The sequence below is a fragment of the Mustelus asterias genome, chromosome 13, assembly GCF_964213995.1.
Source record: "Mustelus asterias chromosome 13, sMusAst1.hap1.1, whole genome shotgun sequence".
Lineage (NCBI taxonomy): Eukaryota > Metazoa > Chordata > Chondrichthyes > Carcharhiniformes > Triakidae > Mustelus > Mustelus asterias.
In genome coordinates, this window is record NC_135813.1 from 20,514,449 (window position 1) to 20,530,641 (window position 16,193).

Sequence of the window (16,193 nt, forward strand, 5' to 3'; positions counted from 1 at the left end):
AATCTCAGCAGCGGGGCCGGAAAATTCCAACTGCGGACGAGGTTGGAGAATCCTGGCCACTGTAAAAATTATTTCTTATGATGCGAGTCTTGCTGGCAAGAATAGTATTTGTTGTCCATTCATGATTGCCCTTGAGAAGATAGTGGTGAGTTACTGCCTTCATGGACCACTGTTGTCCTTCTGGTGTCAATACACGCACAGTGCTGTTAGAAAGGGAGTTTTAGATATTTGTCCAGCGTCTATGGAGGAATGGTGATGTAGTTTCAAGTCAAGATTGGGTGTGACTCTGAGGGGAACTTGGTAGTGTTCCCATGCAACTGTTGCCCTTGTTCTTCTGGTGCTGGAGGTTGTGGGTTTGAAAGGTGCTATTGGGGGAGGCGTGGTGAATTACTGCACTGCATCTTGTATATAACACACACTGTTGCCACTATGTATTGGTGGTAGTGGAGGGAGTGAATGTTTAAACTGGTGGATGGGATACCAATCAAGTGGACTGTTTTTTTTTGTCCTGGATAATGTCAAGCTTTTTGAATGTTGTTGGAGCTGCACTCCTCCAGGCAAGCAGAGAGTATTTAATCACACTCCAGATTTGTGCCTTGTAAATGGTGGATAGGCATTGGGGAGTCAGGAGATGATTTACTTGCCACAGAATTCTTAACCCCTGATCTGCCCCTGATCTGCTGTTGTAGCTACAATATTTACATGATACAATTAAGTTTGGTCAATGTTAAACCCTCTCTGAGATGTTGATGGTAGGGGATTCTGCAACGGTAATGCTGTTGAATGTCAGTGGGTTAGATTATCTTGTCAGAGATGGTCATTGCCTGACACTTGTGTGTGGTATGAATATTATTTGCCACTTATTAGGCCAAGCCTGAATGTTGTCCAGATCCAGCAAGGACTGTTTCAGTATCTGAAGAGTTGTGAATGACACTATTATTGCCTACAACTTTTAAGAACAAGTTACATGAAATTGATGGTAATGTATGCTGCAAATAAATTTCATGTTGTATTGCAACTATTTTCTCCCTCTTCCCTATTTTCTTCCCTTCTGTCTTGAATCCACTGACCTGTGGGGTACAAGTCCATCAACAATTGCAATCCTCTGGTATCTTGCCCAAGTGACAACTTTTCATTGAGCCTGGAGAATCAATGTGCGTAAATATGAAGAACTTTCAACCAGAACTGAATTTTTCCTGCGGGTTTGCAGTTTCCAATAAACAGGTTTCACTGATTTTTTTTTTTCCCCCTCCCAGGTTCTTCCCCCACTTAATTAACTCTGGTATAGTGACCTCCAATTCTGCCCCAGCAAAACTCAGTACATTGTAGGGATTACATTTAGGACTACTGGATCTATACATCTCAGTGGAACACAAACAATCTACTTGGCTCCATTGTCTCCATAGCCTTTCAGTTTTAGTTTAACTACTGTATAGCACCAGTTTCAACACTGCGTCACTTGCACTTTAAATTTCTGCACCTGCTGTGAATTTTTGCATATGTAATTTTTAAAATGGTGAACTAGTTGTGGTTGGATATCAATGCTAAAAGTCATTTCTAATTTTAATAGGAACTGTCAGATGAAATTGAAGATTATACACATCGGTTCAACACTGAAGATCAGTTAGAATGGAATCTTGTACTACAAGAGGTGGCAGCATTTGTTGAGGTCTGTTTAATAGTAATCTAGAGTTATTTGGAAATATCAGAATATGAAAATAAGTTATTCAATCACTGTTTAATATCTATGTATTTTAAATTACTTATTGCTAGTTTGTTAACTAAATTTTCAAATTAACTTTTCTCTGTTCATACTGATGGTTATGCATTGATAATGAATTCAATACAGCTGATGCCGTATGCTAATAGCTTAAATTAGTTCTTAATGTGTGGTACAATCCTAATGGAAGAGTTTAGAATCTTTCCAAGTATCAATAAAACTCACCGGTTGAAATTAGATAGTTTCATCTGTATTTAGTCAGGGAGTTGGAAGATTTGCCAACTTGAAAGGCAAGGAGGAAAAAAATAGACTGAACTGCTCCAATATTCAAAATTCACTTGGTGGCTATCAAGTAATATTGTTAATTGCTCCTGATTTGTTATATGAAGGAAATATGTTGGTTAAGTGATGGTAGATAGAGACCAAATGGTGCATGTAAAACAGTGTACGCAAAAAAGTTGCCTCATTAAGTTAAAATGTACCAATTTCCAGAGTTGGTTTGCATTATATACGGCAAATAGTTTTTGTATAGGTTCATTTCAAAGCCATTAAGTTTTTAAGCAATGTGAAGGTATCTGACTAGAAATTAGTCATGTACTAAAATAGTTTGGATGAGAACTGTCTTATCCACTCCCTGAAGTGTATGATGTCAGTTAGTAATAGATCCATTTACTATTGCATGCCGAAAGTACAAATGCGAAAGGTTTCAGTGGAGCAAGGAGCTATTTTCATATTCCACCTAGTTTGTCTTATTGACCTTGTTAAAAAGTGAATAATATAATTAGAATCAATAAGTAATCATTTTACAGTAATCTTGAATATTTTATAGTAAAATATTTTGGAAATGGGAGAAGAACAACCTTGATTGTCCAGTATTCCCCTTTTGATCCTTGCATTGTTCAGTATAGTGTTTCTGGAATCTGTTCTATCAATCTATTGTCTATTTATATATGACTTTATTACTGTACTGTTCTCTACAAGCTTGATGGTGGCATTTAAAATTTATTTTGCTCTTATCAAATGTGCATTGTGTATTTGTCCAGTAAAGGTAAAATTAAAGGTAAAATCACCATAGCTCCAGATGACCATAGGCTGCCCTCCCCTTTGAGGGGGAGAGCTGATTGGTGGTGATTTAACCTGAGGATCACCACACCTTTCGCAAGGGGCAAAGTTGAAAAGACGGGCCTTCATGAATAACCTCAGCTGGTACGAGAATTGAACCCGCATTGTTGGCGTCGCTCTGCAGCACTAACCAGCCCAGCCAACTGAGCTAAAACAACCCCCTAAACCAATGGCGCCCAATGTGGGGTGGTCCGTAGAGCATGAGACTCTTAATCTCAGGGTTGTGGGTTCATGGTTCTGTACAGTAGGTAGCTTAGGAATGCTGCATAATTTAAAATTCAGAACTAGTAAAAATAGAATAGCAGAAAATTTATTACTTTTGTAAGTACGCATGAACATATGAATTAGGAGCAGGAGTAGGCCACTCAACCCCTTGAGCCTGCTCCACCATTCAATAATAACCTCAACTCCAAATTACTGCCGACCCCTAATAACCTTTCATGCCCTTGCTTGCTAAGAATCTAACTACCTTTGTCTTAAAATATTCAAGCCTCTGCTTCCACTGTCTTTTGAGGAAGAGAGTTCTAAAGACTCATGACATTCAGAGAAAGTTTTGTTTTTAAATGGGTGACTTCTTGGGGGCGATTCTTCCAGCCTGGGAGACACAAGCCGAGGCCGTCTACTGGACTTCCCACTGGGTGCCACAGCCTCTGCACGTCTCCGGGCCCAGATTTCCGGCGGCGTCAGCTCCACGCTGAGCTGATTAAAATATTTAAATCTTCATTTTTTGGGGGTAGAATTCCAGCCCTTATTTTAAAACAGTGACCCCTAGTTCGAGATTCTTTCACAAGAGGTAACATCCTTTCCACATCCACCCTGTTAAGACCCTTCAGGATCTTGTATATTCCAGTCAAGTTACTTCTTGCTCTTCTAAACACCAGAAGGTCCACCTTTCCTCGTAAGACAATCCACCCATTTCAGGTATTACTCCAGTAAATCTTCTCTGAACTGCTTCCAATGTATTTATATTCATCCATAAAGAAGAAGACCAATACTGTACATAGTGCTCCAAATGTGGTCTCACCAATGCCCTGTATGACCTCCCTACTTTCGTGTTCAATTCCCCTTGCAATAACATTCTATTAGCTTTCCTAATTACTTGCTAAACCTGCATACTAGCTTTTTGTGATTTAAGCACTGGAATACCCAAATCCCTTTTCACCTCGAAGTTCCATTTGGATAAGAAATATTTTTTAAAAGTTCCAAAATGGACAATTTCACATTTTCCCACATTATATTCCATTTGCCAGATCTTTGCCCATTCACTTAACCTAGCTTTATCTTTTTGTAGCCTCCATATGACATCTTCACAGCTTACTTTCCTGCCCACCTTTGTGTCTCAGCAAATTTTGCAACTGTGAATAATTCTGGTTCATTAGTTAGATAAATAACTGCAATGTTTATTTACATGTAACTATGATACAGAGGCTTTCTGGATAGACTAGACTTACTTTTACATTGGTGGTGCCTTAAGTGACCTTTCCTGTGGCGGGAAAAACATTCAGCTTCTTTATACCTGCAGGTTTCAGGGACTGATTACCTTAGGACTGATAACCCACTACTTCAATCCTAGGCAATTGGTTGGCTCTTTTAAATCTTCTTTCTCTATTCATGGCTGCATTTGCTTCTTGTTTTAAAATTACATCTTCATTTTTAGTGCCACTGTTGACTGCAGCTTCCCGCCCTAACTGATGCACTGCGCCATTTTGTGTGCTTTGAATCTCCTGTGCACCCTTCTCAGCACTCTCCACCACCAGTGCCATATTCAGCACCTTTTTAAAATTTATATCTGCCTCTGCTAATAGCTAACTTTGGATGGCCTTATGATTTACCCTGCAGCCTAAATGGTCCCACAACATATCGCTGAGAGTAGCTCTGAAGCCGTAGTGCTCTGGGATCTGTCTCAACTTGGTAATATAAGTTGCAATAGTTTCCCCAGGGGCTTTCCTGGTTGAGTTAAAATTAAATCGCTGCAATATTAATGTTGGCTTTGGGTAGAAGTGTGTTTTCAACAATTCAACTATCTCAGTCAATGACCTTGGGTCAGGCATGCTTGGGGACATGAGGCTGCGTATTAAATTGTAAGCCTGGGTCCCCACACGGGCTCAGAAGGATTGCCTTTCTCTTTTCTCCCTCCCTATTCCATTGACCTGAAAATAGTAGCCCAAAAGTTCAATATGTTGTGTTCAATCCTCCACAGTCCGAACAGGGGCATATCTGTAAACAATTTCCTGTTTCTCAACTCGAACTGAGCCTTAATGTAATCTTATACTCAGGATCTTGGGACTGCTTTTTTTGTTCTTTCAAAAAAAAAAGGATGGCATGGACAAGTTGGGCTGAAGGGCCTGTTTCCATGCTGTAAACCTCTATGATTCTATCCCACATCACCAATGTAATAATTCTGGTGCACCAGTTAAGTAAATAACAACTGTAATGTTTAGTTACAGCCTCAGCTCCTGATTGGTTCACGTGACCCTCTGCAGATCGACCCTTAAAGGGACAATCACCACAGCAATCATACCTTTTGTCCCTTCAACCAAGTCATTTATATATAGTGTAAAAAGTTGAGGCCACAGCATTGATCCCTATGGCACACTACTCATTACATCTTGCCAACCAGAAAATGACCCACTTATACCTAGCCTCTGTTTCCGGTTAGCTAGCCAATCTTCAATCCATGCCAATCTGTTATCCCCCCACACCGTGGGCTTTTATTTTCTGCAATCACCTTTGAAATGGCACCTTAACAAATACCTCCTGGAACTCTAAATATACCCACCAGTTTCCCTTTATCCACAGCCGTGTTACTTCTTCAAAGAACTCCATTAAATTGGTTAAACATGATTTCCCTCTCTCAAACCTATGTTAACTTTGCCAATTACTGTAATTTTTTCAAAATGCCCTGCTATAATGTCTTTCATTTTCACGAATGACAGATGTTAAATTTCTTGCTTCCTGCCTCCCTTTTTGAATAAAGGAGTTACATTCCCTATTTTCCAATCTGCTTCCTTGAATCTAGAAATTTTGGAAAATTAAAACCAATGCATTAACTATCGCACAAGCCACTTTTTTTTAAGACTCTTGAGATGTTGTCCATCAGAACCTGGGGACTTGTCAGCAGGCAGCTCCAACAATTGGCTCAGTACCACTTCCCTGGTGATTATCATTGAGTTCCTCCATCCTTTCCATTTCCTGATTTACAACAATTTCTGGCTGCTATTTGTATCCTCTATAGTGAAGACCAATGCAAAATACCTGTTCAATTCACCTGCCAGCTCTTTATTCTCCATAATTAATTCCCCAGACTCACTTTCTAAAGGACAAACATTTACTTTGTTAACTTTTTTCTTTTTAAATAACTATGGGAACTATGCTACCCGTCTTTACATTTCTAGCTAGCTTTCTCACAAAGAAAGTTACAGCACAGGAACCGGCCCTTCGGCCCTCCAAGCCTGCACCGACCATGCTGCCCGACTGAACTAAAACCCCCTATCCTTCTGGGGACTAAATCCCTCTATTCCCATCCTATTCATGTATTTGTCCAGACACCCTTTAAAACTCACTATCGTATCTGCTTCCACTACCTCCCCTGGTAGCGAGTACCAGGCACCCACCACCGTCTGTGTAAAAAATTTGCCTCATACATCTCCTTTAAACCTTGCCCCTCGCACCTTAAACCTATGCCCCCTAGTAATTGGCTCTTCCACCCTGGGAAAAAGCTTCTGACTATCCACCCTGTCCATGCCCCTCATCTTGTAGACTTCTATCAGGTCGCCCCTCAACCTCTGTCATTCCAGTGTGAATAAACCAAGTTTCCCCAACCTCTCCTCATAGCTAATGCCTTCCATACCAGGCAACATCCTGGTAAATCTTTTCTGTACCCTCTCCAAAGCCTCCACATCTTTCTGGTAGTGTGGCGACCAGAATTGAACACAATATTACAAGTGCGGCCTAACTAAGGTTCTATAAAGCTGCAACATGACTTGCCAATTTTTAAACTCAATGCCCCAGTCGATGAAGGCAAGCATGTTGCTACTTTCAGTGACCTGTGTACCTGTACACCCAGATCCCTCTGCCTATCAATACTCTTAAGGGTTCTGCCATTTACTGTATATTTCCTATCTGTATTAGACCTTCCAAAATGCATTACCTCACATTTGTTCGGATTAAACTCCATCTGCCATCTCTTCGCCCAAGCCGCCAACCGATCTATATCCTGCTGTATCCTCTGATGGTCCTCATGGCTATCCGCAAATCCACCAAACTTTGTGTCATCCGCAAATTCACTGATCAAAAAGTATATATATTTATATATATATTACAAACAGCAAAGATCCCAGCACTGATCGATCCCTGAGGAACGCCACTTGTTACAGCCCTCCATTCAGAAACGCACCCTTCCAATGCTACCCTCTGTCTTCTATGACCGAGCCAGTTCTGTATCCACCTTGCCAGCTCACCTCTGATCCCATGCAACTTCACCTTCTACACCAGTCTGCCATGAGGGACCTTGTCAAAGGCCTTACTGAAGTCCATGCAGACAACATCCACTGCCCTACCCTCATCAATCATCTTCGTCACTTCCTCGAAAAACTTGATGAAGTTAGTGAGACACGACCCCCCCTTCACAAAATCATGTTGCCTCTCGCTAATACGTTCACTTATTTCCAAGTGGGAGTAAATCCTGTCTTGAAGAATCCTCCCCAATAATTTCCCTACCACTGATGTAAGGCTCACCGGCCTGTAATTACCTGGATTATTCTTGCTACCCTTCTTAAACAAAGGAACAACATTGGCTATTCTCAAATTCTCTGGGACCTCCCCTGTATGTGGAGATGCCGGCGTTGGACTGGGGTAAGCACAGTAAGAAGTCTCACAACACCAGGTTAAAATCCAGGTTGGACTTTAACCTGGTGTTGTGAGACTTCTTACTATACCTCCCCTGTAGCCAGTGAGGATATAAAGATTTCTCTCAAGGCCCTAGCAATCTCCTCCCTTGCCTCTCTCAGTATTCTGGGGTATATCCCATCAGGCCCTGGGGACTTGTCTGCTTTAATGTTTCTCAAGGACCCCTACACCTCCTCTTTGATCTCAACATGACTCAAACTATCTACACACACTTTCCCAGATTCACCATCCACAAAGTCCTTCTCTTTGGTGAATACTGACGCAAAGTACTCATTTAATACCGTGCCCATTTCCTCTGGCTCCATGCATTGATTCCCTCCCCTGTCCCTGAGTGGACCAACCCTCTCCCTGGCTACCCTCTTGCTCTTTATACATGTATAAAAAGCCTTGGGATTTTCCTTAATCCTGCTAGCCAATGATTTTTCGTGACCCCTTTTAGCCCTGCTTACTCCTTGCTTAAGTTTCTTTCTATTTTCCTTGTATTCCACAGTTGCTTTGTGTGTTCCCAGCCTCCAAGCCTTGACAAATGCTTCCTTTTTCTCTTTGACTAGGCTCACAATATCTCTCGTTATCCAAGGTTCCCAAAACTTGCCATACCTACCTTTCATCCTTACAGGAATGTGCCGGTCCTGAATCCCTATCAACTTACACGTGAAAGCCTCCCAAATGCCAGATGTTGATTTGCCCTCAAACATCTGCCCCCAATCCACGTACTCACGTCCTCTTAATTGTTCCCTCCTTATTAATATTTTTGTCATTCTTTGCAGTTTCTATATTCTGTCCAATCTTCTGACCTGCCACCCATCCTTGCGCAATTCTATGCTTTTTCTTTAAGTTTGATACTGTAATATTTTGAGCCAACCACAAATGGTGGATCTGCCCCTTAGAATTTTTCTTTCTCATTGACATGTATCTATACTGTCTGTTCTGAAATATCCTCTTAAATCTCTACCATTATACCTCTATGGATCTATTCCTTAATCTAATTTGCCTGTTCACTTTAGCTACCTTTACTTTCATGCTTTCACATTTGCCTTTATTTAAGTTTAAAATATTAGTCTTAGACCTACTCTTCTCTTCCTCAAACGGAATGTGGAATTCAATCATATTATGATTGAAGTGGTGGAATGATTAAATTGGTGCTATTATTGCTAAATCCAACAAAGTTGTGGTTTTCTAATCTTTCACAAAATGTGGACATCACTGGCTAGGTCAACAATTGCTGTCTATCCCTCATTACCCTTGAGAAAGTGGTGGTGAGCCACTTTCTTGAACTGCTGCAGTCCATGTAGTGTACACCTACACCAGGGTGGAAATTGTAGGATTTTGACGCAGTGATGGTGAAGGCAGTGTGGTGTGTAGCCTGAATGGAAACTTACTCTTGGCTTGCTTGATCTTAGCGATGTTGGCCACTCAGGTTGGAACTTGCAATCATCTAATAATTCAAATTCATTTTTGCACAAAGCGCTCTGATTTTCCAGTAAGTAGGATTAATCAGTAAATTAAAATGACATCTTTTTCAGGAAAAGTTCAAATGAAGAGTATTCTTTTTTCATAATGCCCAAAACTGTTGCAAAGTGAAATCTTGGGTGTCGATTAGAAGAACTGGGGAATTGGTGACAGTAAAGTAAATCTTCATAATAATGTTCATAGGTTTATTAAGTTAGTAAAGATGCTAAATTAAGATTCCAATTTTGAATATTGTCCAAGTAACTTTTTTTGAATGACTGAAGGCCTCTGCTGCTGCTGCTGATTAATATTTATAATATATATATGTGTGTGTGATGGATTGTCTGTGCCTCTGATTTCTCCTTGGTGTCTCCTTGGGCAGTAGATCTGGCATTGGAAACTTGCATGGGGCCAGGATTATAGCCTGAAATTTCACCCTGCTGTTCGAGCATCAGTGCTCAGTAACAAGCTGCCTTCCAAGTCGTTGTTTTGAAGTGTAAAGAGTATTGAAGGTGTCAGTATTATTGACAACTTGAGTATGATTGCCTTCAGCAGCAGCCAAATTATAACATAGTTTAGGCGTCAGTCAAACTTGCCTTCATCCTTTGGATCAAGTTAATTAATGCAATTAATTAATCCAGGATGTATAAACATATAGGGATGGAAATACATAATAGGCCAGGCAGCATATGTAGAGAGAGAGAGAGAGAAAAACAGACTTAACATTTGAGACTTAGCGCAGAACTGGAAAAACGTTACAGATATTTCATCGGGAGACCAAATGCAGATCGAGTGATCACTTGCTGAACACCTCCATTAAGTCTGTAAGTGTGATACTGAGCTTCAAGTAGTTTACCATTTTAATTCTCTGTCCCAATCCCACTTTGAACTCTGTCTGCGGCTTCCTCCCCTATTGCAATTAAGTTCAAGGAGCAACCCCCTCATCTTTTTATCAGGTGCTTTATAACATTCTAGCTGAATATCGACTTCTGTTTTTTCAGATAGTAATCACTGCCTGCATTCTTTTTCAGACAGCAGGTGCTGAGAAGGGATCTGCTGTTCATTAATCCTTCCCGTCTACTGTAGTACAGATTTCCATCCAACACTTTTTCTTTATCCACAGGTACTGCCTGACCACCTGAGCATTTCCAGCAGTTAGTGTTCATGCAACATTCGCCATAGTCTGTGCAAATTAAGACAGAAACCAGTAAATTGTCAACCTCCATCCTTTCTTTGGAAAAAAAATGATTCCCCTTGCACAAACTTTAACCTGAAGTAGTTTGCAAGCAACAACTACAGACCAATTAGCAGAAGTTTTGAACAAAGTGTTTTTTAAAACTCTAAAGTTTAGTTTATACTAAAGCTAAATGTTGGTTTCTCATCAGTATGCGTACCTATTGAGCTCTACTGCTGAATTTTCCACCTACCTCTGTGTATCTGTTCTCTTGTATCAATTTTGATCCATTTAAATCAAAGGTCTTTGGTCATATATAATTGAGGGGAAAATGATTGAGAAAAACGAGAAACATTTTTCTTCCTTTGTCTTCTGATGATGTCAAATGCTGCTGGAGTATAGTTCTACAAGCATATTATCACCTGGTTCCTCACCAGATTTGCAAATGAGCATTGACAAGTTGTTTAATCAAACTAAATGTATCCCAGCTAAGCCCAATTTTATAGAATCATAGATTGGTTACAGCACACAAGGAGATCATTTGGTCCATCTAGTCCATGTTAGATCCCTCCAAGAGCAATCCAACTAATCCCAATCCTCGCAGCTTCCCTGTAACCCTTCATTTATTTTCCTTCATGTACTTCTGTAATTCCCATTTGAAAGCCGCAATTGAATCTGCCATTATGCATGCCTTCCAGATCATAACCACTCACGATATAAAACAAGTTCTTTTGCCAGTCACTTTAAATCTATATCCTCTGCTTTCAGCTGTTCCCCAAAGGAAACAGTTTCTCTCTATTCACCTTGTCTAGATCCTTTATGATTTTGAACACCTCTATCAAATTGCCTGTTAACCTTCTCTAAGGAAAACAATCCCAGCTTCTCCAATCTATCCACATAACTGTCCCTTGTATCTGGAACCGTCCTCAAATCTTTTCTGCGCTGTCTCTAATGCCTCCCTCAAGTGTGGTGCCCAAATTTGGACACAATATTCCAGTCTGCAAAAGACCTTTCACAACTGAACTCTGTTTTCCATCAATATTAGGAAGTTTCATATCATGCTACCATTTCCCTTTCTATTTCATGGGCTTCAACTTTTCTGGAAAGCCTATTATGACACTTTATCAAACACCTTTTGGAAGTCCATGTACATCAGATCAACCCATTGTCCCCATTAGCCCTCTCTGTTACCTCATCAAAAAACTCAGTTATATAAGTTAAATATGATTTGCCTTTAACAAACCATGCTGGCTTTCCGTAATTAATCCACAGTTGTTCTAGTGACCTTGGATTTTGCCTTGGATTGTCATTTCTAACAGCAAGGTTAGCCTGAGTATTGGAGAAATATTTAGAAACTTATCTTATTTTCACATACCTAGATTGGGGGTGGAAACCCTAATTTTTGTTTTCCTCCCTTGCCCCATCACTTTCTATCTCTCTAGCCTAGAATTTCTAATGCCAATTATCGTGCTCTCAGTATTATTGACCAAACCAGCACAGCTGGGAAGTCAGAAATGTTTTTCCTCATCTGTATGATTTTGTTCCATATTGGACAGTGTATTTTCCAACTGAGCCCTGGAAGGGGTTGTGGGCACCATTTGCTAAAATCAAATCTATCTTCAGATTCTTCCCCCCATTTCTTTGCCATGCTTTCTTTTTTGTGTTACATTATCACGTGTTGTGTAAACTCCAAATGTGGTGGCGATTGATAATACAGATGATCTTTTGCCATGGGTATAACTTTCATACTGAGCGGTTGCAGGACGTTCTTAAGAGGGAGGGTGATTTGATTTGATTTATTATTGCCACATGTATTAGCATACAGTGAAAAGTATTGTTTCTTGCGTGTTCTACAGACAAAGCATACCGTTCATAGAGAAGGAAACAAGAGCGGGCAGAATGTAGTGTTACAGTCATAGCTAGGGTGTAGAGAAAGATCAACTTAATGCAAGTTAGGTCCATTCAAAAGTCTGACGGCAGCAGGGAAGAAGCTGTTCTCGAGTCGGTTGGTATGTGACCTCAGACATTTGTATCTTTTTCCCGATGGAAGGAGGTGGAAGAGAGAATGTCCGGGGTGCGTGGGGTCCTTAATTATGCTGGCTGCTTTGCCGAGGCAGTGGGAAGTATAGACAAAGTCAATGGATGGGAGGATGGTTTGAGTGACGGATTGGGCTACATTCACGACCTTTTGTAGTTTCTTGCGGTAGGTTTCTTGGGCAGGGCAGGAGCCATACCAAGCTGTGATACAACCAGAAAGAATGCTTTCTATGGTGCATCTATAAAAGTTAGTGAGAGTTGTAGCTGACATGCCAAATTGCCTTTGTCTTCTGAGAAAGTAGAGGGGTTGGTGGGCTTTCTTAACTATAGTGTCGGCATGGGGGGACTAGGACAGGTGATTGGTGATCTGGGCACCTAAAATCTTGAAGCTCTTGACCCTTTCTACTTTGCCCCTGTTGATGTAGGCAGGGGCATGTTCTCCAGAGTAGCCAGAGGTCGTTGTACACGTTGGTAGCAACGATATGGGTAGGAAAAGGGATGAGGTCCTGAATTGTGAATATAGAGGCAGAAGGCTAAAGGACCTCAAGAGTAGCAATTTCTGGACTATTGTCGCTGTTACGTGCTAGCGAGAGTAGGAATAGGAAGATTAGGCAGATGAATGCGTGGCTTGCGAGCTGGTGCAGGGGCAGGGATTTAGATTTGTGGATCATTGGGATCTCTTCTGAGGGAAGGGTGACCTGTTCAAGAGGGACTGGTTACACCTGAACTAGAGGGGCACTAATATTCTGGCAGGGGGATTAGGCCCACTTGGGAGGGTTTAAACTAGTGTGGGACCCAAAGCAGTAGTGAGACAGAAAAGGTTGAGGACAGCACGGAAGTTAAAGAGAGCACATTAAATAGTAAAGGCAGTGTCAGTAATCCTTGTACTAGACCAGTCAGGCAAGAGCAGGGCAGCAAGAAGAAGAAGGAGGCACATGACATGCATAGGCAGCTGGGATCAAGTGGATCCCTTGAAGAGTGTAGAGGGTGTTGGAGTAGAGTTAAGAGAGAAATCAGGAGGCAAAAAGGGGACACGAGATTGTTTTGGCAGATAAGGCAAAGGAGAATCTAAAAAGCTTCTATAAATACATAAAGGGCAAAACAGTAACTAGGTAGAGAATAGAGCCTCTTAAGGATCAACAAGGTCATTTATGTGCGGATCCACAAGAGATGGATGAGATCCTAATTGAATATTTCTCATCAGAATTTACTGTTGAGAAAGGCATGAATGTTAGGGAACTTGGGGAAATAAATAGCGATGTCTTGAGGAGTGTACATATTACAGAGATGGAGGTGCTGGGAGTCTTCAAGCACATCGAGGTAGATAAATCCCTGGGACCTGATGAAGTGCATCCCAGGATGTTGTGGGGGCTAGGGAGGAAATTGTGGGTCCCCTTGCAGAGATATTTGAATCATCGACAACCACAGGTGAGGTGCCTGAAGTTTGGAGGGTGACAAATATTGTGCTTTTGTTTAAGAAGGGCTGCAGGGAAAAGCCTAGGAACCTCAGGCTGGTGAGCATAATGTCTGTAGTGGGTAAGTTGTTAGAAGGTATTCTGAGATACAGGATTTACAGGCATTTGGAGAGGCAAGGACTGATTTGGGACAGTCAGTATGGCTTTGTGAGTGGAAAATCATGTCTCACAAATTTAATTGAGTTTTTTGAAGGGGTAACCAAGAAGGTAGATGAGGGTAGTGCAGTCGATGTTGTCTACTTGGACTTTAGCAAGGCTTTGACAAGATACCGCATGGTAAGTTGCATAAGGTTAAATCTCACAGGATCCAGGATGAGGTAGCCAATTGGATACAAAATTGGCCTGATGACAGAAGACAGAGAGTGGTTGTAGAGGGTAGTTTTTCAAACTGGAGGCCTGTGACCAGCGGTGTGCCTCTTGGATCGGTGCTGGGTCCACTGTTATTTGTCATTTATATTAATAATTTGGATGAGAATTTAAGAGGCATGGTTAGTAAGTTTGCAGATGACACCAAGATTGATAGTGGACAGTGAAGAGGATTATCTAGGATTGCAACGGGATCTTTGATCAATTGGGCCAGTGGACTGATAAATGGCAGATGGAGTTTAATTTGGATAAATTCAAGGTGATGCATTTTGGTAGATCAAACCAGGGCAAGAGTTACTCAGTTAATGGTAGGGCGTTGGGGAGAGTTATAGAACAAAGAGATCTAGGGGTACAGGTTCATAGCTCCTTGGAAGTGGAGTCACAGGTGGACAGGTTGGTGAAGAAGTAATTTGGCATGCTTGGTTTCACTGGTCAGAACACTGAATACAGGAGTTGGGACATCTTGTTGAAGTTGTACAAGACATTGGTAAGGCCATACTTGGAATACTGTGTGCAATTCTGGTCACCCTATTATAGAAAGGATATTATTAAACTAGAAAGAGTGCAGAAAAGATTTACTAGGATGCTACCGGGACTTGATGGTTTTGAGTTATAAGGAAAGGCTGGATAGACCGGGACTTTTTTCCCTGGAGTGTAGGAGGCTAAGGGGTGTTCTTATAGAGGTCTATACAATAATGAGGGGCATGGATAAGGTAGATAAGTCAACATCTTTTCCCAAAGGTAGGGGAGTCTAAAATTAGATGGCATAGGTTTAAAGTGAGAAGGGTTCATAGGGGCATTTTTTTCACACAGAGGGTGGTGAGTGAATGGAACAAGCTGCCAGAGGTAGTGCTAGAGGCGGGTACAATTTTGTCTTTTAAAAAACATTTAGATAGCTACATGCGTAAGGTCGTTAAAGAGGGATATGGGCCAAATGCAAGCAATTGGAACTAAATGGTTAAAAACTGGTGGCATGGACAAGTTAGGCCGAAGGGCCAGTTTCCATGCTATAAACCTCTATGACTCTACTGGTGGCCACTTTGTTGGTTTATGTTTTGATCAAGTATTTAAAATGAATTATTTAATTTTATTGTAAAACGGTTATTGAACTTGTATTTCGTTAATTGAGAAGTGGTTTGTAAAGGTTAAACTTTGAAGGGAGATAGTTTTGGTCCAAAAACTCATGCTAACTCGTCTAAATTGATGGAATGCAGGGGTAGGTTGCCTCTGGTTTAGTGTTTGTGGTACCTCAGCCAGGTTCAAATGTTATTTGATCTATTATTTCTAGGCGGATCCTGCGATTGTGTTAAATGATGACAACAGCATTGTGGTCACATCAAATCGCCTGGCAGAGGGGGTGGTCCCACCACTGGAACAAGGAATGGTAGCCGGCCAGCTTGCATTAGCTGATGCATTAATCATTGGAAACTGCAGCAGTCAGGTGTGTCCTTTTCTATCTTCCTACTGCTATAACAAATGCATTATCTTTCCTTTTTTTTAGTTTTTACCATTACAAAATATCCTGGTGGCATACCTTTTAAGTAAGTATTAGACTCTAACTTGAGGTTCATTTTATCAAAAGCTACGGACTCAAATTCCAACCTTGAGTTGGATTTTACACTTTCTCTCCTGCCAGCAGGGTTTGAAAGGGGAGGGTGCATGTAAAATTGAGTGGCCTTCCCACTGCATACCTGCCCAGCCCTGACCTGTCTGAAATTTTAAAGGGCCAGGGGAGGTGTCAGGCTGCTTGCCCGCTTTTGGTTCTACCCAGGCTCATAAGTGTTCAATTAACGGCCACATAAGGGCTTCATCCCACCGCTACTGGTATTTTGCACATAGCGGGGTAATCCCCATGCGGCATGGTGGCACAGTGGTTTCATTCTGGCATCGGGTCACTGTCTGTGTGGAGTTTGCACATTCTCCCCATGTCTACATGGGTTTC

At 41.3% G+C, this 16,193-nt stretch overlaps 1 protein-coding gene across 2 annotated transcripts in view; it reads left to right on the plus strand.

Moving 5' to 3' along the window:
* Positions 1-16,193, plus strand: part of scai (suppressor of cancer cell invasion) — a 161,645-nt gene that overhangs the window by 86,388 nt on the left and 59,064 nt on the right. For both annotated transcript variants that reach the window (XM_078226495.1, XM_078226496.1), the window contains 2 exons: positions 1,571-1,669; positions 15,540-15,692. In XM_078226495.1, the coding sequence (XP_078082621.1) occupies positions 1,571-1,669; positions 15,540-15,692 (252 nt within the window). The remainder of the gene's footprint in view (positions 1-1,570; positions 1,670-15,539; positions 15,693-16,193) is intronic.